This window comes from Cydia amplana, chromosome 14, assembly GCF_948474715.1.
Source record: "Cydia amplana chromosome 14, ilCydAmpl1.1, whole genome shotgun sequence".
In the NCBI taxonomy this organism is placed as follows: Eukaryota; Metazoa; Arthropoda; class Insecta; order Lepidoptera; family Tortricidae; genus Cydia; species Cydia amplana.
Window position 1 is genome coordinate 1,002,207 of NC_086082.1, and position 22,455 is coordinate 1,024,661.

At 40.3% G+C, this 22,455-nt stretch overlaps 4 protein-coding genes across 4 annotated transcripts; 3 read left to right on the forward strand and 1 right to left on the reverse strand.

Moving 5' to 3' along the window:
• Positions 1–1,619: 1,619 nt before the first annotated feature.
• Positions 1,620–8,059, forward strand: LOC134653779 (uncharacterized). Its single transcript, XM_063509146.1, has 8 exons — positions 1,620–1,744; positions 1,852–1,885; positions 5,343–5,557; positions 6,412–6,569; positions 6,932–7,010; positions 7,129–7,180; positions 7,286–7,485; positions 7,881–8,059. The coding sequence occupies exons 1-8, from the start codon at positions 1,640–1,642 to the stop codon at positions 8,043–8,045; spliced, it is 1,008 nt and encodes a 335-aa protein (XP_063365216.1). The 5' UTR covers positions 1,620–1,639; the 3' UTR covers positions 8,046–8,059.
• A 1,241-nt stretch (positions 8,060–9,300) lies between these two features.
• Positions 9,301–11,334, forward strand: LOC134654269 (zinc finger protein 25-like). The gene is made up of 2 exons (XM_063509735.1): positions 9,301–9,979; positions 10,322–11,334. The coding sequence occupies exons 1-2, from the start codon at positions 9,301–9,303 to the stop codon at positions 11,266–11,268; spliced, it is 1,626 nt and encodes a 541-aa protein (XP_063365805.1). The 3' UTR covers positions 11,269–11,334.
• A 1,795-nt stretch (positions 11,335–13,129) lies between these two features.
• Positions 13,130–18,243, reverse strand: LOC134654295 (zinc finger protein 665-like). The gene is made up of 4 exons (XM_063509761.1): positions 18,094–18,243; positions 17,019–17,168; positions 15,721–15,903; positions 13,130–15,077 (listed from the first exon to the last, which is right to left on the reverse strand). The coding sequence occupies exons 1-4, from the start codon at positions 18,215–18,217 to the stop codon at positions 13,237–13,239; spliced, it is 2,298 nt and encodes a 765-aa protein (XP_063365831.1). The 5' UTR covers positions 18,218–18,243; the 3' UTR covers positions 13,130–13,236.
• Positions 18,244–18,814: 571 nt separating this feature from the next.
• On the forward strand, positions 18,815–20,076 carry LOC134653780 (protein phosphatase inhibitor 2-like). Its single transcript, XM_063509147.1, has 2 exons — positions 18,815–19,361; positions 19,917–20,076. Exons 1-2 carry the CDS (start codon positions 18,954–18,956, stop codon positions 19,983–19,985), a joined length of 477 nt encoding a protein of 158 aa, XP_063365217.1. The 5' UTR covers positions 18,815–18,953; the 3' UTR covers positions 19,986–20,076.
• The last annotated feature ends 2,379 nt before the right edge of the window (positions 20,077–22,455 follow it).

Sequence of the window (22,455 nt, forward strand, 5' to 3'; positions counted from 1 at the left end):
GATGCTCCGATGTAAATACAATGCCGCGCGACGCTGTGCGGCGTAAGCGCCATCGACAATAAGGTCCCTTTTCATAGATAATGCCCCATATACACTGCCACTAGCGACTGAGAGGCAGATAACGAGATGTCGATTTCCGATTTTCACGGTAGACCTTCAGTTGTACTCGACCAGGGGCCTTACCATGATGTCCTAGATTGCGATTCAGTTTAGGTCCTAAACCACCAGTACCAACTAGTCTTGGTATACGACAAGAATACCATTCCTCAGTTTAACCGCCGTCGTAAAAGTCGAGTAATTATCGGAATGGGCTCTGCAGCGAGTTTGGTTCCACTGAGGCCTGCGATTTTGAGCTTGAGTGAAGAAAGTGTGTCTGTAACTACTTTTAAGTTACTTATTTCGCATTTACTGAACTACTTAGTGACGGGCAAAGTGGTGGGTGGGCAAAGTTTTATACTTTTACGGTATTCATAAATTTGGCTAATGAAAGGAATTCTAGAATAAAAATTTAAATGAGTAATTGTGAAATATTTTATAAGCATGTTGGATAATTGTGTGGAGTTTTTTGCTAAATTGGTATTTTAGAAAAGTTCAAATGCGCCAGATCGACATGTTACAGAACCAATCTCAACTAGATTAAGAGTGTAAACCTGCTAAATCCATAAAAATTAAATTTTTGAAATTAATTTATCTTTAACTTTAATATCTATCAAATTAGGTACAAAATTCTCTATTTTTAGGGTTCCGTACCTCAAAAGGAAAAAATGGAACCCTTATAGGATCACTCGTGCGTCTATCTGTCTGACCGACCATCCCCCCCCCCCCCTTCCCCTTATCTCCGAAACTACTGGGTCTAAAATTTAGAAAAAAATATACTCAAAATAGTTCTTTGCCTATAGATGACAGGAAAACCTATTAGAAATGTGCAGTTAAGCGCGAGTCGGACTTAATGTACGGAACCCTTGGAACGCGAGTCCGATTCGCACTTGGCCGGTTTTTTTTTCGCTATTGTCTAAATTCTCTATTGTAAACATATATTTAGCAGGTTTACACTCTTAGCCGACGACATGGAGCCCAGTGTGGAGCGTGCTGCACTCCGCCCGCGAATGCACTCCGCGCCGTAATCGCTCCAAATGACCCGCGACAAGTGCATGCTGTTTATGTACCTACAGATAAACAATACATAGCTAGGGTTTCTGTCCGTTTGTCTGACACAAGCACAATATCTAAATAACGTTTACGCTTAAAGAATATTAATTGAAGTGTACATAAGATATCGTCGCGTATAAGAGTGCGAAAGAGGCGCCCGAGTGACAGCTGACGCATTTGAGCTTCATAGCGGCCGCTAACGGCAACACTTCTAGTAAATATGACTACACACACATTCAGAAAACAACAGTTCATACGAGCATACCACGAATTCACCACAAAAATTTAAATTTTTGCCGTTTGCGATCGCGTTTAGTTTTCGGTCGTTGTGTTGCGGAAAAGTTTTATAATATAGAAGTGGCCTTAACATCAACTGTTGTAACACTTGGGAGGCGCACGGTGGACGTGTGAATGTGAACAGTGTTTATGTGTATTCATGTGATACACCTTTTCTAATTATCATAGTGTGTGGCACTGTTAACTACATGTGATGGAGATACAAGCAGAAAAACCGGTGTCTAGTGCACGTAGTGAAATCATCGTACGCAACGCTCGTTCAGACGATGTATCTGACGTATACGACATTATTAAACTGGTAAACAACAAGTTATCTTTTTACTCCTTTTGGTCCTTGAACGCCCATTTAAGTTGGTATTAAACTACCTAACCTAGCTAATAACTTATTTTAATTGATTGTTGCAGGAAATCCCCGATGACAAATTTCCTCCTCTTAAACGTAAGTAACTGTCGTAATGATTGATTCATTAAAAACCTACTAAAGTATAAGGAACGTTAGGTATCTCGTTGTAATAGAGTTGATTTCAGAATTAATCAGTGAACTGTGTCATTGAACTTTTCCCTATCCTAGAGGCCAACTCAAACGTATATTTTGATTGATAAGTATCTAAATGATGTCGTTTAGTTATCATTCGCGCGTACATTTCACTTGTACTTGTTCGTATGTATATAAGCGCTAGCGAGATGCACGATGACTGAATGATATCATTCTGATGTCAGTGAATTACGTTCGAATTGGCCTAAAACATTCACTGAATCTGGAACTGATTAACTCTATTTAAATAATAGAGATAGCGATGAGATAAAAGTGACTTTTCAAACAGTATTTCAAGGAATAGCTTTATGGCTTATTTTTTCCTGTTAACCTTCTTGATAAAATCAGTACAGACAAGTTCATAAATATTTTTACATTTTCTTCACCTGAATCCATTGCAATAAGGTGAAAAAATATATACTTATTAGGGCGAGCGAAGCGAGCCCTAGCTATTACTATTCGACAAACTATGCATTCTTGTGGTACACTTTACGGAAAAACTATCGCACTTATAGGTTTGAAATTTAACATAGTAATTTAAATTCATGTCTAGATGTGTTATTAAACATAAAAATATCATTTTATAAACCTAAAAAAATAAAATAAAGGAAAAGCACTTTTGTATTACTACTAGCGCCATCTGTTAGAAAAATACAAATTAAAATTCATGCTAATGTACTATGTGCTAACAACGATGAATACAAAAAAAACCGGCCAAGCGCGAGTCGACTCGCGCACGGAGGGTTCCGCACCATCAACAAAAAATAGAGCAAAATAATCTTGTTTGATGTATGGGAGCTCCCCTTAAATATCTATTTTATTTTATTTTATTTTTAGTATTTGTTGTTACAGCGGCAACAGAGATACTTACATCATTTGTGAAAATTTCAACTGTCTAGCTATCGCGGTTCATGAGATACAGCCTGGTGATAGACGGACGGACGGACGGACAGCGAAGTCAGTAGTAATAGCTAGCGTCCCGTTTTTTACCCTTTGGGTACGGAACCCTAAAAAGGGTTAAAATTTTGGATTCTGACCCATCTCGCTTCGCTCGGTCAGGCGTGTCTCACTCCGCGATTTCGTCGCTTTGCTACAGGTAGCTAAAAGTACATCCGTTCGGCCCCAATTTTGGGGAAAGCCATAAGCCGCGCGTGGCGCTGTCGCCACCTAGCGGCCATATCTGTGCTGATCATAACAGACGCGTTTTGTTAGAGAGAGTGAGTCTCCTGTACTTAGTACTATTATTTATTCTGTGGCTCGGTTTGATTCCCAATTTAGCAATTAAGTTTCTCTGAATACTGGAACATTCAATCTTGCTGTATACTTATTCACTGCGGAGGTCAATTTACTCGTATGTTCAGATGGCCTACCGTGAACCACGTTCGACGTGTTGCCCCCCTGTCGCACTTGTAAATTCGTACGTAAGTGTGACAGGGAGGCAACACGTCGAACATGGTTCGCGGTAGGCCCTCTGTTCTGTGACGCCGATGAACTGATCAGTCATATTGTGTTAGTAAACTTAAATCGGGTATTTTCAGTTCGAAAAACAGTTTTAGTGTTACTATTGCTTGGAACTGCCAAAATTATAAATAAAGATAAGCATATTAGGCCATCTGTATCGGCCCTAAATCACTGAAGTTTGTATTAACAAACTACACCCCGACTGCAACTTATATGGAAACTGCACGCCGACTGCACGCCAATTGCAACGTCGGCGTGCATTTCCACAAAATGACCCAGAACCCTGGCAGTACCTAGTGGAACTCAGGTTTGGTGCAACATAGGCACACGCTGTTTTAGTAATTCGACACGTCTTGAGTCTTGATGACCACTTGGGAGAGCAGTACGATAGAGCTGATGCTGAATCCTGGCTGTACCTAGCGGAACTCAGGTTTGGTGCAACATAGACACACACTGGGTTGGACATCCGACTCGTCATGATGATCACTTGGTAGAGCAGTACCCAAGGTAGCTGATGCTGAACCCTGGCAGTACCTAGTGGAGCTCGGGTTTAATACAACATATGCACACGCTGTTTTGGTCGTCCGACTCGTCTTGATGAGCACTTAGGAGAGTAGTACCTAAGATAGAGCTGATGCTGAACCCTGGCTGTACCTAGTGGAACTCAGGTTTGGTGCAACATAGGCACACGCTGTTTTAGTCATTCGACACGTCTTGATGGGCATTTGGGAGAGCAGTACCCAAGATAGAGCTGATGAGCTGATGCTAAACCCTGGCTGTACCTAGTAGAACTCAGGTTTGGTGCAACATAGATACACGCTGTTTTGGACATCCGACTCGTCAGAATGAGCACTTGGGAGAGCAGTGCCCAAGATAGAGCTGATGCGGAACCCTGGCAGTACCTATTGGAACTCAGGTTTGGTGCAACATAGGCAAACGCTGTTTTGGTCATCCGACTCGTTTTTTTGAGCACTTGGGAGATACCCAAAATAGAGCTGTAGCTGAACCCTGGCAGTATTTAGTGGAACTCAGGTTTGTTGCAATATAGGCACACGATGTTTTGGTCATCTCACTCGTCTAGATGAGCACTTAGGAGAGCAAATTATACGTAAGTTTATGCGCGGAGCAGCATGATTACCGCCAGTAGGTGTCCAGACGGGATAGTTTTACGCTCAATTGTGTGGTGTGGACGCATAAATAAATTCAAGGATCATCATTGGCTCGCTGACCCAACATGTGTATGTAGGAAAGCCAGTTGGCTTCCTTACAAAAAGTACTGGGCGACCGTGTAGGATGTAATAAGCGCTTATGTAATTGGATATTATGTGTGGATATTGGCAATTTGATTTTGTCGTCTGGACGCGTTTTTAATGGACAAAGTAAAAGTTGTAACAGACAGACGTACCGGACAGCGACCGGGGTCCAATTAGTAGGTATATTTCTTTCTTGCTCTCACTTATAGCTGCGTCCTTAACGGACTTATTACGTACCCACTCGATTGAACATGGAACAAGCCTCGGACTGGATCAAAGTCGCGGTCCGGTACGTTTAGGTAGAAAAACTCCGCGAGCCCTTACAAAGCTCTGCTTTTTGCTAGTTTATGAACTCGACTGTACCAGTGTACCTACTAAGAAACTGTGATCTATAAATTATTGTCCCACAGGAACAACTAAAAGTAACAACTTTTGTTTTAAAATCTATGTCACACGAGTAAGTAAACTAATTATACTTGGTCAACCAGATCTTGAAAGTCAAACAAAAAGGCGGCAAATTTGAAAAATTTAGGCGCGAAGGGATATCGTCCCATAGAAAATTTGAATTTCGCGCCTTTTTTTACTGACAAGATTTGGTTGACCAGCTATAAGTCGTAACTGTTTGCAAATATTCTATTTTCTACCAGATTTCTCCCGAGACGGGTTCGAGACATCCCCGCCATGGTTCTACGTGTTAGTCGCAGAGAGAGACGGCAAGATCGTCGGTTGCGCACTGTACTACCGCCATTATTGGCCGCGGCCCTCCCCGCCGGGGCGAGTGCTACTGCTGCGTATGTTCTGCGTGCGCAAGAGTGCGCGGCGGTGCGGTGTGGGGACCAAACTCTTTCGAGGGCTTTGCCGGGTCAGTATGTTATAGGTACTCACTTTCTTGATATTTTTCAGTTAATTCCATTGTCTATTAGAGCAGGGATGTTGCGAATATCCGCATCCGCATCCGCAACCGCGGAACTTCCGCATTATTTTCAACATCCGCATACGCATCCGCATCCGCATAAAATCGATGCGGATTTAATGCGGATGCGGATGTGGAACAGGTCGGTACAGGAACGTCTTAGCATCGGCGTAAGTGCTAGACTGCTAGGTAATTTAGTCATTACCCAAAAAAACCTATTAGAAATGAGCCGTCAAGCTTGAGTGGGACTTAATGTACGGAACCCTTTGAACGCGAGTCCGACTCGCACTTGGCCGGTTTTTTGAAATAAAAATTACTAAAATTTAATATTTGACGTTTTTATGGTACTATCTTGACATCAGCATCCGCATCCGCATCCGCGGATGTGAGCCTTTAAAAATCCGCATCCGCATCCGCGTCCGCGGATGTCAAAAAATCGGCATCCGCAACATCCCTGGTCTAGGGGTAAGGTGATGGTTGGTGTAACTAGAGCTACCAAAATAAAACTAAAAGTGGGCCGACGTCATACATATGTATTTACTATTATTACCAAGATGAACAAAATTCCCATATGTTTTGTCTATGTTACTTACTTAACGCCATATTTAAGGCCAGAGCACACCCGCTGCGAGTGCGTAGACGTGCACGTGCGCGTGCACTAAAATGTTGGAGCCGTGCACGCACACGTCACGCAAGCGGTGTAGCGTCTCTCATAAGGATTTCTATATTACAACGCGGATGCACACGTCCACACACGCACCTGGTGTGCATAGGATAGGCCTTTGATCTTGATTTATTTTAAGGTGGCACTCAAAGAAAACGCGCAGTTGAACTGGACACATCCCGCAAGCGATTCAGCAGCTGCTTTCTTCGCGCAGTTCAGACCTGACATCAGTGATGACTTGAACGGAACCTTCGTCATGCGAATAAGTCCCAAGGCGGTTCGTGAAATTGCCGCAAGGTACATATTTTATTCCTAATTTGTTTTATCTACCCACCAACTAAGTACACACAGTCATAATTATCATAAAACCTCTATGATGCATTAAAAAAAAGAAAATTACAGCCAACGCGACGTAAAAGCCGTAACAGTCTACCGCGCCGTGTCGCGACCTTAGTGCGCCGCGCCCATAAGTGAGAGCGAGAAAGAGCGGTGTGGTGCGGTAATCTGTTATGGCTTTAAAGACAAACAGTTTTGTTACAAGGACTACAAGGTGTAGCAGTTACCTAAACTGCACCGTGCAGTTGTTTATTTCGCTAGTGTTTTTAAACGTTTAATAACTTAATAAGGGTTAATAATGTGACTACAACGTTTTTTTACAGCAAAATGCGCATGAATAAAGATATTTCAATTCTTCTGGCGCGGCCAGAGGATATGGCAGAATTGAGCATGATGATACGAGTGAGTTTGATATCTATTGAAACCTATGTTGGTATTTTCATGTTAAGTAGTTCCGTTCCCATTATATCCACTGTGTAGTGTATACTTTAACTTTTATCAACATATTCTAATTTTTCAGGAAATATCAGAAATACGAGAAACTTTGTACGGTCGACATCTTAATGAAAAAGGTAGGTGTTTAATCTAAATCGCACCAAACAACTTGTTTCTAGCTTTTTTTGGAATACTTTTTTCTTAATCTATATCTAAACACATAAGTCCTGGTTTCTTTGCAGATCTTATAGAAGACGGTTTCACCAGCTCCCCGCCATGGTTCTTCGCGCTCATAGCATGGCGAGCGGGTGTTGCAGTGGGCACTGCCGTTGGCACCAGGTTGTACAACTGGGACCGGAGCCTCGACATGCAGAGCTTGTACGTGCGGCCTGAGGCGCGACGATGTGGCTTGGCTAAGCAACTTATTGTGGAATTTTGTCGTGTAAGTTTACTTGGCGTAACACACTACCGCGCCGCGACCTTGGTGCGCCACACCCATAAGTGAGTGGAAGAACAAGACATCTCTTTTTCGCTCTCACTTATGGGTGCGGCGCACCGTGACCTTGGTGCGGTGCGTTAGTGTGTTATGGCTATAAGAGATACCCCATAGTAGCGTCTCCCTGGCGTGGCGTCGACGTCTAGTCAACTTTATGGCTGCTGCTCGACGCAACTTTGGTGCAACTGCACAGTGACACCATTTTCCATAATTTCCATATTCCATTCCATAGAAGATGGCGCTTTTTAGCCGACTTCAAAAAAGAAGGAAAATACGATGTCTACTTATTCATGTTGTAGTAGTACCTATATAAATATTTACCAAAGTTTCCCCTATTCCAGAAAGCCGAGGAAGAAGGTATCGATCACGTAGACTTCCACACACACCCCGTGAACACAGAGGCGTTGGTGCTGTACGCCAGTTTCGGCGCTCAGAAGCTGTTTGACGACCACGGGTCCTTTCGTCTCGAAGTCGATATGATTGAGAAAATTTTAGCAGAAGAATAAACTTCATCTGAATTGCGTATGCATTTTGTTATTTTAATCCTTGGAGGATATAATCAAACGGAGACGCCATGTCTGTAATTTTCTGTACAAAACAGTCTGCCGATTTTTGCGGGGGAGGGGAACGTCAAATGTATGCGTAACGTAAAAATAGCCATGTCAGATAAACGTCAGTCCATACATTGTGTATGACCGTTGGCCGCCTATTTTCGACAGAGGGGAAAGCCTGATAATGGCTACTCCGTTTAGTTGTATCCTCCAAGTTTTAATCATATGATAGAACCCAATTTTGATTAAATGTTCTCAAAAAACAAGGGTGATCATTTAAATAATACGTAAACCGGCGTTAGTCATAACATGTATAACCGGAGAATGATGATTTTGGTGGGTATCAAGATTGAGGCCAATATATTTTTTGAATTGTCAATTTGATTGTCCCGTCTGGATTGGCCTTTAGAAAACAACATATTTTGTTAAAACGTACACGTTTCCGAACGTGAGTACTGCTGTGCTGTCATAATTTAGAGGTTATGTTTATAATTAGTTGTCAATATCAATAAATTCAAGAATCAATAGTAAAATGTTTAGGATTTATGGTCAGTGATTTACACAATTCTGACTAATTAATGTACCCTTTGTGAACTGTGAATCTCGTAATCCTGGTTTTGATGCTACAGATCCATAATGATAGCGGTACCTATGGCGGTACCGAGCCTTAATGCTTCGCTAATGGCCTATATTTGGTTCGGGGGTTTGCCAAATACACACACAGTAGGATTAGCCACTCTTGTTCTCGATATCTAATTTATAGGTACGTATACGTAATACGTAGGTATTTTAAGGAGTAGATTGTTTAATTCCTCTATTGATAAATATCTGGGTGAGGAAGTGCTGTTCTGTTTCTGATAGTCAGACAAATGTAGTTAGTCAAATGTGTGACAGAATTATATGGCCTGTAACTGATTTGTTTTTGTGTCCACTTGACGAAACAAGCGTTATAATAAAAGCGAAGTCGGCAACATCCACTTTTACCTGTGGATGTTGCTTCCATATGACACAATTCTTCCTAAAACTTCTCTCTTATAGTTTAGCTGATATTTTGTATACTTATGTTACTTTGGCAAGACAGTGCTCTTAACAATGAGTTTCGGTTAGATCAATTTCTGCTGATAACTACACCATAGGCTACTTTAGTATTTATTTATTGCAGGCGTACATTAACCACATTGAAAAGGAATTAGAAAAAGCATCCATAAAGATGGAACTGGATGAAACCTGTATCAAGACCGAGCCTGAGGAATTGTGTGTAAATATTCATCCCAGAATAGTTTCTGTGAAAGAGGAGCCTTGCGAGGACAGTACAAATGTTGATACGAGCCACACAAACGCATGGACAAATTCTTGCACAACACAAGAGACTAATGCATGTTTGACAGAGTCTGGACTCTTTATAAAAGAGCCCTTTAACATGGACCGTATGAGTGCTAATACAAGTAAAGCATGGGCCAATCCTCATGCTGAAGTCAAAGGAGAAACAGTGTGTGTAAGCGAGCCCAGAATTGTGAAGGTGGAGCCCTTTAGCGACAACAATACTCCATCTACAAGCCAGGCAATCACAGCGGCCAATCCTTATACCCATGAAAAAGAAACAGAGTATGTAACAGAGCCCAGAGTGAAGGTTGAGCCATTGTGTGATGAGAGTACTCAACCTTCTACAAGTCTAGCCACGGCCAATGCTCCCCGTAAAGTAAAGGCAGAGGCAGAATTAGTAACAAAGCCTGGTATGCATGTAAAAAAGGAGATAGAAGAGGGTGAAAATATGTGTGCGAGTGAGACAACTGCGTGGGATAAGCTTTATGAGAAACATGAGGTTAAGGAGGAGGTTGTGCTGAGTCCCGAAGCAATCCACCGGCCTTATGCTGCCTCTAAACAAAGAGGTAGGTTTTACGGATCTTTTCACTAAGAAGGATGACTGTGTAAACTAAACAATGTTATTTTCAGAATTCATAACCCTTTTTTTTCATGTTGCATAACTTATGTGCCGTAAGAACGTTTCCATAATTACGAAGTTTCGAAACTTGTCATATTTTTGTATGAGGATCAAAATTTTCCGTCTCCACAATAAAAGTTTCCTCAATTTCCTATCACATTTCCCTGAAATTTCAGAGTTTTTTTACAACTTTTTTAAAATATTCCGCAACTTGCACATGCATAAGAAACAACACACTTGATTTTATTGCTCTGTATGCCATTTTAATGGACCAAACATCATTTTGCAGAGATGCAGACCAAAGCAGGGGAAATGGCGCCAGATGGGAACTGCCCTGACAAGCCAAAATTACTTGAAATAGGGCGTAGTCTTCAAAATTACATGTGCCCTCAATGTGACTACACAACAGATGACAAGAAGAGTTTAAGGACACATTTAAACACTTTACACACTACAACAATACTCCACAACTGCAATCTCTGTAATTACTCCACTCCTAGTAAAATATATTTAAAACGTCATCAAAACGTACATACCAGGAATAAAAGTTTTAAGTGTAATTATTGTGATTTTTCGTGTCTAAGAAAATCAGATGTAAAAACGCACGAGACAACTCACACTGGAGAGAAACCCTTCAGATGTAGCAATTGCGATTATCAGTGCAATCGGAAAGGAAGCTTACTCGTCCATGAGAGGGCACACACAGGGGAGAAGCCTTATCAGTGCAAACAATGCGATTACAAATGTACTCGAAAAGATAGCTTACAAAGACACCTGGTTCTGCACGAGAGTGAAAAACCGTTTGAATGTACGCTCTGCGATTTCAAGTCCTATCAAAAAGCAAGTCTGCGAATCCACCAAATGATACACACTGGAGAGAAGAGCTTTGCATGTAGCTACTGCGATTTTATATCCAGGCATAAATACACTCTACAGACTCATGAGATGATACACACTGGGCAGAAACCATTCGAGTGCAAGAACTGTGACTACAAGTGCAGGCGGAAATCAGATTTGCGAAAACACCAGACGACACATTCGGATGACAAGCCTTTCAAATGCAGCGAATGTGATTACGTTTGCCGCCAAAAATCAGACTTGCCCAAGCACCGGAAACGACACGCTAAAGATAAACTGTTCCAATGTAATCACTGCGACTACAAGTGTAGTCGTAGTTTTGATTTACGAAAACACCAGACTTTACACACGGAGGTGCAGCTATTAATGCAAATGTGACCATTGCAATTATGAAACTCTGCATAAATACGCTTTACAAAGACACCTGAGTACATTGCACGTTGATAAAAGTCCTCCTTAGTTGATTAATTATTCGTGCACTGAAACGTTTGGCTACCAAAAGATGTAAAAAATACATGTGTATGTAGTATCTGTCTGAAGTGTTGCGAGGCGATGGATGGTAGTGGTATTTTATAAAACTGTTTTTCTAAAGTGTTGTGTACCGTAAGCGTATAAGTAACTCTAAATTGTACAGTGATTTGGTTTACACTGTCAGACTGTATACATTCCGTTTGAATAAATAAAATAAAAATAAATAAAAAATGTGTAAAATAGGCACGGGTAGTTTTTACGAAAGCGAGTTGCCGAATTCTATTACTTGGTACAAACCCAGATAGAATTAATTTGCTGAAATTTCCGTGATACTATATGACAATGATGGAGTCGAAAGGTAGCCAAATGAACTCAATGTGAAAACCGGCCAAGTGCGAGTCGGACTCGCCCATGAAGGGTTCCGTATTCAGGGGATTTATGACGTATTAAAAAAAAACTACTTACTAGATCTCGTTCAAACCAATTTTCGGTGGAAGTTTGCATGGTAATGTACATCATATATTTTTTTTTAGTTTTATCATTCTATTATTTTAGAAGTTACAGGGGGGGGACACATTTTACCACTTTGGAAGTATCTCTCGCGCAAACTATTCAGTTTAGAAAAAAATGATATTAGAAACCTCAATATCATTTTTGAAGACCTATCCATAGATACCCCACACGTATGGGTTTGATGAAAAAAAAAATTTTGAGTTTCAGTTCACAGTATGGGGAATTGGGGAACCCCCAAAATTTGTTTTTTTTCTATTTTTGTGTGAAAATCTTAATGCGGTTCACAGAATACATCTACTTACCAAGTTTCAACAGTATAGTTCTTATAGTTTCGGAAAAAAGTGGCTGTGACATACGGACGGACAGACAGACGGACAGACGGACGGACAGACAGACAGACATGACGAATCTATAAGGGTTCCGTTTTTTGCCATTTGGCTACGGAACCCTAAAAAGTAGCCAAAGTTGAGTTTGGGCTTTTAGTCTCGAAGAGGAATAGATAAACGTGCCAAAGATGGGAGGTGACAATCGGTAATAAAAGCATGTATTAGAATTATTATGTTGACAGACACTTGTATTAACATAAGTTTAATATAAATACAATTATTCCTGTCAAATTTACTGAGTTTTACTTTCTCTTTCTCTAACCTTGTAACTTACAACAGCGTTAAGCACTTAGCCCTAATTGCTTTCATATCTTTGTGTTGACTCTATTTCATGCAGCCACGTTATTGGAGGTAGAACTTCCCTAACTTTTTAACACTTTCACTACCAGGAACCCACCTGGTGGGCGCTCGTAAACTTTGCTCAGATGTCGGACAACCCGCTGGGCGGGTTGTTTTATACACAGCTATAGACGCTCGGTTTCTGGGGTAGTGCGCCGTTTTTTGTCTGGTAGTGAATGTGTTTGATTGCGCGACCATTTAGATTCTAGGGTTTGATCTGCTTATTACCTCGAAAGTTGCAAGGGGGGGGGGGGAGTAATCGTAGAGGAAATATAAATAATACACACAAACAAGTTGTTTATAAAATATTGGCTATTAAGCTTGAGAGTAAGAAAAGCATAAAACGTAAAGAGTCCATTAGTCTGCGAAAACTGCATACAAATCAAATCTTTTCATAAATGTTAAATATTTTTATTTTATTCCTTTTTTATTGTGGGACATTACAATATATAACTTGTATCTATAGATGTCCATCACAATGAAAAAATCAACCCGTATTTATCAAAGGTTGGCACTCGAACCCGTATTTATCAAAGGTTTTCGAATGACGCCATCCACTGCGTGCGATCACAGGTTCCTTAGAGATTTTTATATCTTCGCATACAATGTGACGACCATGGCCTTAAAAGATTACAGCTCATACGTTTTCCTGTTTCACAACTATCTCTTGCTGTTCTCGTGAGGGCGAAATAGGCCCTTGGAGACTTAAAACTGTTTCATCACCTAAAGCTGCACTAGCTACATTAATGGTTTCCTTTTTGTGCACTTTCTCGTGTCGTAGTAGCAAATATGCATACCTGCTAGAGTGGTCACAATAGCTACATTTAAAAGGCTTATAATCAGTGTGTGTTCCCAGGTGACGGTTTAAGCTAGATTTCCGAACAGCCTTGAAATTGCAGATATTACATGCATATGACTTCTCCCCAGTGTGTACTACCTTGTGTGATGCTAGTAATGATGAGGTAGTGCACGCATAATCACAATCGCTACATTTATATCGCTTTTCACCCGCGTGCACGACTTTATGACTTTGCAAGATTGTATACGACTCGCATTTGAAGTCACACAAATTGCATGTATAAGGCTTTTCTCCATGTTTCACCAAATGTTTTCGCAGAGCTTTGTTCGCACTGCATGAGTAGTCACAGTAGCTACATTTTAGAGGCTTGTTGGTATGTGTCATGACGTGTACTTGCATATCTGCTTCCGTACTACAACTGTATTTACATTGCGTACATTTAAATGGCTTAACTTTTTCAAGCTTATCCCCTGTATGAACCAGCCGGTGTAGTTTTAGGTTATGCGCAAAATCAGTAGTGTATTTGCAATGGGTACATTTATATATCTTCTCAAGTCTCTCATTGTGGAACCTTCTTAGATGTCTTTGCAAGTTAGACTTCCGTTGGCAAGAGACATCACAGTGGCTACATTTAAAAGGTTTATCACCAGTATTAATAGTATTATTGGTCTCATGAATTTTTAAATCCAATTTAAGCACTAAACAGTTTTCACCACTATGCACTGATTTTTGATGTCTCAGTACACTGGTATAATATCGGACTGTGTAGTCACATTGACTACATTTGAAAGACTTTCCAGCAGTGTGTCTGAACTGGTGTCTTGTTAAGTTTGCTTTTTGTTTGCACTGGTAATTGCATAGGGTGCATTTGAAAGGCTTTAAGTCAGTATGCGTCGCCATATGCCTTTTTAACCTTGTTTTCCGACAACATTTGTAGTCACAATGGTCACATTTATAAGGCATGTCGCCGGTGTGTTGCATTAGGTGATAACGTAAGCTCGTGTTCGTAGTGGTTGAAAAATTACAGAGCTTACATTTAAACGGCTTCTCCCCCGTGTGGATTCTCTGATGAATTCGTAAATCTGTTTTAGAGCTACATGCGATATCGCAATTGCTACACTTAAACGGTTTAATCCCCATGTGCAACATCATGTGTCTTTCCAAATTAGGTTTTAGAACGGAACTAAAATCACAGTGATCACATCTAAGAGGCTGCTTTTCACCGGTGTGCGTCTTCTCGTGAAGCGTTAAATAAGTTTTATTAGCACATTTGAAGTCACAGTACTTGCACTTGAAAGATTCTACACTATGCGTTTTGCGATGACGGCGCACGGCCGTTCTCAATAAGCTCGAGTAGCTGCAGATACCACAACGGAAGAGTCGGGTCGCGTTGTGTTTACGTATATGAGCCTTCATAACCGTGCTGTTGATAGTCGTAAATTCACATTTGTTGCACATGAAACTCGTGGCACCGTGTTCTGTTTTCTCATGGTCTACTAGGAGCTGTTTGGCTTGGAATGAGGAGCCACAGAAGTCGCAGAAGAAGGAGGGTTGGTGCAGGGCGTAGGTGCGGCGCCCGACGCTACAGGTGCGCCGCACTGCGTCCACCTCCACGCGCTCCAGTTTAACCGAGCAACTCCAACCTTGTGATGGAAGATTCTCTGTTTTTATCTGTGCCCCTGTAAAATAATAAATGTTTTTGGTTTTCAATGCTGCGAGAGTTACATAGCCGACGCCATGCATGGAAACTTGGCAAGAACATTAAAGTATACAACGCAAAATTATATCTGTGACGCAAACATAGATGTTACATTAAGATGCGAGCGTAATTGCAATTGTATGGCGACGGTTATGCGTTAATGACTCTTACAGCATTAGCAATAGGAAATATTTATTAAAAAAGAGCTTAATGAACAACGAAACAGTTGATGACACTTTTGGAGCCAGCGTCTGGTGAGTAAAGTTTTCATTAGAGGGTAGACTTACTCTAATTTATTCCGTATTAACTATTTCTTAATATACGCACAATCGTAATGCAACATTCCTTATCTACGGTGACACAACATTTACCTAGATCGGCGTGTGCCCTAACTCTTGTCTTATTATTGTCGCATGCAATGGACAGATCAATTGTTGGTTTGCAGAGCCTTTATCTGACAAAGCAATCAGTGTATACCACTTTATTGATCTCTCCCTTGAGTAGGGAACTATGTAAGCACCCATGAGGCTGACATGTTCACCTAGAGTGTCCAAAGCCTCAATAAAAATCATATATATATATTATTGTTGCATGCTGATAATATTTTACTGAGAAATACAGACCTTGAAACGCTGACCCATTAGGCCGCTGTAGTAACTTTGGGCCCAACGCTACCCTATCCTCGATTTTGTGGTTCATGTACAAGTCACACTCTTCACTCTCGGCTGCACCATCTGGCTTGCTGCTGTGTGACTCCGAGTCCTCCTCTTTGATAACTAGCAGCCCTGGTTGCTCTTTGACGTGTACTGAAAAATAATTGAATGAATATTATTATCTATTTTGTTAAAACATTGAAAGTTCACTAGATTAGTCATTCACAATCTGGTTGCATACATTTTGTAACACACTGCTGCGTGCAGTGATAATAGTAAACAAGCAACTTTTTATTTAATTTGTGGTAGTTAGTACAGTACAGCATATTAATACCACCACGCATATTAATAAGCCACGAGCGCCGAGTCGGTCAGTTTGCGAGTTGCTGACACTGTAAAATGTGTCGCCTCAGCTGTGTCGCCGCGCGCGAGCCTCCCGCGCGCGCGCCCTCCCCCCGCCTCCTCCAAATCATCACCTCGTCATCGTGTTTACGCGGATGTCGTCGCCGGTCCGAAAGTCACATCGAACCGGGTTAGTGCAGTTAGTACAGGTAGTAAAGGGTACTGAAGAGCGAGCGGCTCCCAAGGAGAAGCTCCCTGTTGCCAGTGTGGATGAGGAGGATTTCACACTGGTATCAAGAAAGAAGAAGGCGCGCACGGCGCCTCGTAAGACTCAGTGTGGTACCGCCGAACCGGCTAATTCTGGCTTGCGGGTTGCTACACCGAGTAAGGCGCTGTACGTATCGCGCTTGCATTACACCGCCACGGCTGCTGAAGTGGTGGAGTATGTGCACCACAAGACCGGTTACACGCTGAGGGTGTTCCAGCTTCGATCGCGCCACTACGTGCACTTTAACTCTTTTGTGGTGCGCGTGCCGCGACCGCTGCAGGGGACCATCGAGTGCGCCGACTTCTGGCCGAAGGGTGTCGTGTTTCGGAGGTTCCGGGGCAAACTGCCGAATCCGACACAGGAGCAGCCGATGCAACGGAGCCACGCCGTTTTATCGACTAAATAACTAGTGTTTAGTTTTAAGTCTATAAAATACATATGTATGTTAGTCTGTAAGGTATTTGTAATATGGGCCTTGTTGCCTGAATTAAATTTCTAAATAAATAAATAAATAATAATAATATAACCATTACTCCAAAACATTGCACTCCTTTAATTAGCAGTCAGATGCAGTAAGGTTGATTTAGTAGACAAAAACGATCAATCCTCAAATAAATTACAGTTAACAGAATTACGTCCAGGTAAAAATGAAACTTACCATAATACAAAGAGTCTGCATCACTGGGCCCGGGTACCTTGAGACTTAACTCCGTCTCTTTCTTCCTATTGCAGGTTTCTATGTTGCTGTCCCAGTCACACTCCACTTCTTGAGCCTCATTTAGACATGATGGTTCCACCTTGACATGTACTGAAAGATAATTGTAAGCTTAAAATTCAGATTTTACTTGATCATGATCAATACTGTTATAAATTGTGCTTGAAATTAAGCCAATTGGGTATTTTCCTCTATTTAAAATAAATTATTTCACACCATGCTAAAAATAAAGCACCAGATAATTATTAGAAAAATATAGATAGCAGTTATTTTTAAATACTATTTATATTTAATAAATTGGACTGAAACATAAAAAATAGGTGAGTTGAACGTGACGTCACCACACACGTTTTCATATAAATTTCATAATAGAAAATCGTTTCGACAGTTCTAAAAACGTAGGTAAGTAGCCAATTCAAATAGTCTAATCTAAAAATTTCCAAAATGCTCGACTTCTTACAAACATCAATCTATATATATAAATGTGAAAGACCTGACTGACTGACTTAAATCAACACACAGCCCAAACCGCTGGGACTAAAAAGTCCAAATTTGGCAAGTAGGTTCCTTGTAATGTCTAGGGGTCCACTAAGAAAGGATTCTTCAAAATTCATCCCCCTATAGTTTGTATGGGGAAAATATACCAATCCACGGGTACGAAGTCGCGGGCAACAGCTAGTATGGTATATTCCCATTTCTGCCCGTTCTGTGAGGTGGGGACAGAGGGAAATGTACCTATTCCCATCTGTGCCCATCGGGGGCAAACGGGCACTATCAATCCCTATCAACCATAATCAATTTTACAAATAAGTGTTTACAGATGCATGCATTTTATCCTTAAACTAGCGATCCGCCCCGGCTTTGCACGGGTTACACAAAATCTTAACAAATTATACAGTATACAGCTAGACCTTCCTCAAGAATCACTCTATTGATAGGTGAAAACCGTATGAAAATGCGTTCAGCTAATATTACAATGTTTGCTGTATTATTTATGTTAATAGTGAAGTAGACTTACCATCTGAAAAGTCTTGGTTAATGGGCTGGGGCTCCTGAGAATTCAGCTCCGCCTCATTTTTCACGTCACATTCTTGCGTGTCGATCTCACACTCCACTTTCACGAAAACCGACTCCGTAGACATTCTGTCTTCGTGCTACTTCAGTCTGGAAAGGCTGTAAAATAATACGCTTCCAAGCATGCTTCCAAGGAACGAAGACTTGCGAATAATAATAAATTCTAAATTGAATTTGGTTCAATTAATGAAATTCAAAAAATTACTTATTGTAGTAGGCTCCAATACTTTTAGCAGTCTCTATCTTATGTTTTATAAAAATTCGCGAAGAAATAAAATATTCAGAAATTAAAATAAATGACAGTGATGATACATGATACATATACGGCAAGATGACGACTTTGACAACTTTGACATATTCTGTGGCTGTGCTGTGGCATGGCTGTGGCAATTTTTTTAGGGTACGTTCGGATTCGGATAGATCGGTAGGATTTAAAAATCTTTAATAAAAAATGTTAAAGTGGTGGTGCGATAGTGTGTTAACACTTTTATAACCGCACCAAGGTCACGGTGCACCGCACTCATAAGTGAGAGCGAGAAAGATGTCTGTTTCTCGCTCTCACTTATGGTTGCAATGTGGTAGTGTGTTATGGCTATAAAGAACTTTCACCTATAGGTAATAAACTTGTATACCCCTTAACTTTAATTCAGGATGACAACACCAACTCCTGTCACGAATTGTCAAATTATGGTAGAATTTAGAAAAACCATCGATGTTCGTGACTTATTTGGTAAAGTAAAAGCTGAAACTACAACGACATAATACCTACCCGTTTGCTTTGTACAATGCAACAGTATTAGCGGCATGGCTCAGAATTTGCAAAAGAAGCCCTCCAAGGGCATACTGAAAACATCACGCAGCGTGGACGTGCAGAGCAGCAGCGATGGGGCTCCGTCGACAAGCAAGCGGGCGAAGGAGCAGCGATTCGACGAGATGAACATAATGGAGACGTTCCACCCGGTGAATAAGGATTACGGGCACATGAAAGTGGACGAGCCGAAGACGCCGTATTCTGAAACCGTTGACGGAGATATGGAGCCGGCAGATGAGCTGGACGCGAACATTTTGGCGGCGAAGCTGGCGGCTAGTATGAACAAGCCACCTAAGTGCGTGGAGACCGACAGTGACGATGACATGGACGAGTCGGACGAGGCGCGGGAGCGCCGGCTCGAGTTTGAGAAGAAGAGGAAAATGCATTACAATGAGTTCCAGGTGAGTTGCGGTTTTGGGAACACGCAGTTAATTTTATGCTTTTGAAAGACGCTTAATATTCTTGACGCTGTCTGGCGCGAGGGTTAACTGGTAGAGAATGCCTTCTGGCATTGTGTTCGCCTTTTGTACAATTTTTACTGGGCAATAAAGTTTATCATTGTAATAGTGTTTGTTTTGATCCTTATAAAACCACTTTTTTTCTGATTTTTTGATAATTTTTGTGTAAGCATGTCAGGCATCATGCCACAGAGGATTTTTCAATTGAATTTTTAGATTGACACTTTGGTATGAGGTAGATAGTTGAAATTATTACAGTGTTTGTTTGCGAGTGCCCCATAAAAATGTATTCTAATAACCTATACCTATTTTGACATGTGTATTCATATTTTTGCTGCTATATAACAAAACACAATAAAAAATTATAATTTTTGATACAAAATTGTCTACTTTTCAGACTTTTCTATCTAGGAGGGAAGAAACATTTAGAACCTTCCTTTGGCTCCCCTAACTATCCAGCAGATGCCGATGTAATGGTTAATATAAATTATTTTCCAGGCATTACAACTCGCTAGAAAGCTGCTAGCCCAGGAGGAAGAGGAAGACGAAGAGAAACAGACCACCTGACTGCCGTGCACACATCCCCTCCGCCTCCGGGGCTGCGTGTGAAGGCTTGTACAGTCCACACTTAACTGACCAGCATACCTTATGAGTTACATCAACCTGCTGCAAGTATTATTATCATAAGTATCTTGGCCTCTGTTCTGGCATTATGCCTTACAGGTAAGGGTGACTTGGGCCTGTTTACGCATTCATTAGTCTTTATTGTGAGTTCATACACTTCATACCATCGCCCACAATGTTAACTGACACTTCGTAAACCTTTTTTGGGTGGATTGGGCCTGTTTACGCATTCATTAGTCTTTATTGTGAGTTCATACACTTCATACCATAGCCCACACTGTTAACTGACACTTCGTAACCTTATTACAAAAGGCATAAGGTCCACTGATGGACAGTTAAGAGTGCAGCTGTTTGTACATTTGCCAATAAGCGCAAGTTGCCAATTTATGAACTCGCAATAAACACTAATCATTATGTAAACAGGCCCCAATGTGAAGGACAGCCACAATTACCTCTGCCACACTTACCCATAACAACCTTAGGTCCAAGATACACTTGTAAGTTTCACTTACGTAAGTAGTCCGATAGCTATAATCCAGAATGAGAGATGAATATTGTTATCTCTTTCTAACAAATAGCTTTGTACCTACTTACGTAAGTAAAACTTACAAGTGTATCTCAGGCCTTACATCATTCAAGAATCAAATATTGAAGCTTCAGGTTCATAAGTGCTATGGAACCTGTCGTCAATTCTTTCATCAGTCAATCTTAAAAATGTGTAATTTATATGAAAGACAATAATAATAAAATGTTGTGCTAAACAATGAAATTTATATTTCTAGATTGTTTCAATGTTACAGTAAGGACATTATGCACCGCTGATGGTGTTATGAAATTCTTTAACCCTTTACCAGGGACACATATTTCCCACATACAGCACTTCAAGCATATATATGCTCTACTTTGAGTAAGACTGACATTTGATTGTAATTTTTGAAATGTCAGCCCAGTAAAAGGTTAATCATAGTGTCCTACTACTATTATGTACTACACATACGATCACCATCAAAAATATCTGACCTGACACTAACATCATGGGAAGCCCTGATGCCCCTGATGGTGATTGTGTAGTCAACATTACCAGGGTTGACTGTATGGCAGACACCCATAACTTAAAACTCTACAAAATGTTTAGAATCCTCATTGTACAAGTCAATCCTTTTGATTATTTTAAAATTATGTGCCACAAACACATCATAGTTCCAAGTGGAATAAATATATTACCAACTATTTTTTGTATTTCATGGTTAAGACTATGTTTTCACACAATTATAGAAAATAATAGTTGATAAAAACATTTCGTTTGGAAAACCGTGAATATTTAAAATAAGTAACATAAAATTACTTAAAAACAGATTAATTTAATCATTAATATCACAAACATCATAAATAACTCAATTATTATTTATAGGTTGTGATAAATAATTTGATTGGTGTGGATTCGAAAGTGTTCCATTCAATATCTAAGATGCCATACGTATTATACGTAGTTCCTTCCAAGGCTGTTGAGTCGAATAAAAGCATAAAATACAATGAGCATATGGTAAATTATACAGAATTTATTATCTATTATTGCATATTTACTTTTTTATTATAAATTTATATATTTGTATTACTTATTATTTTAACCCTTTACCAGGCTAAGGAATATATTTCCCCTCATACGGCAGTTCAAATATGTGTTCTATTTTCGATGAGTAAGACTAACATTCGGTTGTCATTTTTCAAATGTCAGCCTGGTAAAGGGTTAATCTAAGTCATGAAAAGTTACATATGTGACAATTTAATATTATAGAAGTTATGGAATGAATTCAAGGTGCAGAAATAATTAACTAACTAACATGTTTTAGGAAACCTTAATAGTTTAATTGAATTGATTACCTTATTAGTTTGATTGAAAATATTGGTTTACAAACATGAATTTAGAGAGAGAAGTGGCCCTGAAGTGAGCGAGTGATATTCATACTATGAAATCCTCTACTTACATATTTACATGGCAATTAAATTCTGGAACTATACCATCGCCCACACTATTAACCTGACAGTTTGTAAACCTTATTACAAAAGGCGTAAGGTCGACCATTGGATAGTTAAGAGTGTTGCTGTTTTGTACCACAAAATGCTAGGGCCACTACTGATAGGGCTTATTGACTTCATGAACTGTTCCTAGTATTTATCTCGAATTAATAACAAATATGAATTATCTTATACTGGTCCATAGCTTATTTACTGATTTAGAATATTGGGACATAAAAACGAATAATCTAGGTATTCTAGATGATATAGTAAATAGAAGAGACACTTCTTGTCAACTATTGACTTCTCAATAAGTCTAGGAATTTAATGGTACTGATCATATCGTACCTTGTCACAGTACAATAGTATGAGGTCCCTAGCGACTTTCATATTAATT

Excerpts from the sequence above, each read along its gene's own strand:
- LOC134654269 (XM_063509735.1), top strand. The coding sequence starts at position 9,301 with ATGGAACTGGATGAAACCTGTATCAAGACCGAGCCTGAGGAATTGTGT. Across the intron at positions 9,980-10,321 it reads TGCTGCCTCTAAACAAAGAG|AGATGCAGACCAAAGCAGGG; the intron begins GTAGGTTTTACG and ends ATCATTTTGCAG.
- LOC134654295 (XM_063509761.1), bottom strand. The coding sequence starts at position 18,217 with ATGTCTACGGAGTCGGTTTTCGTGAAAGTGGAGTGTGAGATCGACACG. Across the intron at positions 17,169-18,093 it reads TAACCAAGACTTTTCAGATG|TACATGTCAAGGTGGAACCA; the intron begins GTAAGTCTACTT and ends ATTATCTTTCAG. Across the intron at positions 15,904-17,018 it reads TGCAGACTCTTTGTATTATG|TACACGTCAAAGAGCAACCA; the intron begins GTAAGTTTCATT and ends ATTATTTTTCAG.
- LOC134653779 (XM_063509146.1), top strand. The coding sequence starts at position 1,640 with ATGGAGATACAAGCAGAAAAACCGGTGTCTAGTGCACGTAGTGAAATC. Across the intron at positions 5,558-6,411 it reads TCTTTCGAGGGCTTTGCCGG|GTGGCACTCAAAGAAAACGC; the intron begins GTCAGTATGTTA and ends ATTTATTTTAAG. Across the intron at positions 7,011-7,128 it reads AATTGAGCATGATGATACGA|GAAATATCAGAAATACGAGA; the intron begins GTGAGTTTGATA and ends CTAATTTTTCAG.
- LOC134653780 (XM_063509147.1), top strand. The coding sequence starts at position 18,954 with ATGGCTCAGAATTTGCAAAAGAAGCCCTCCAAGGGCATACTGAAAACA. Across the intron at positions 19,362-19,916 it reads TGCATTACAATGAGTTCCAG|GCATTACAACTCGCTAGAAA; the intron begins GTGAGTTGCGGT and ends ATTATTTTCCAG.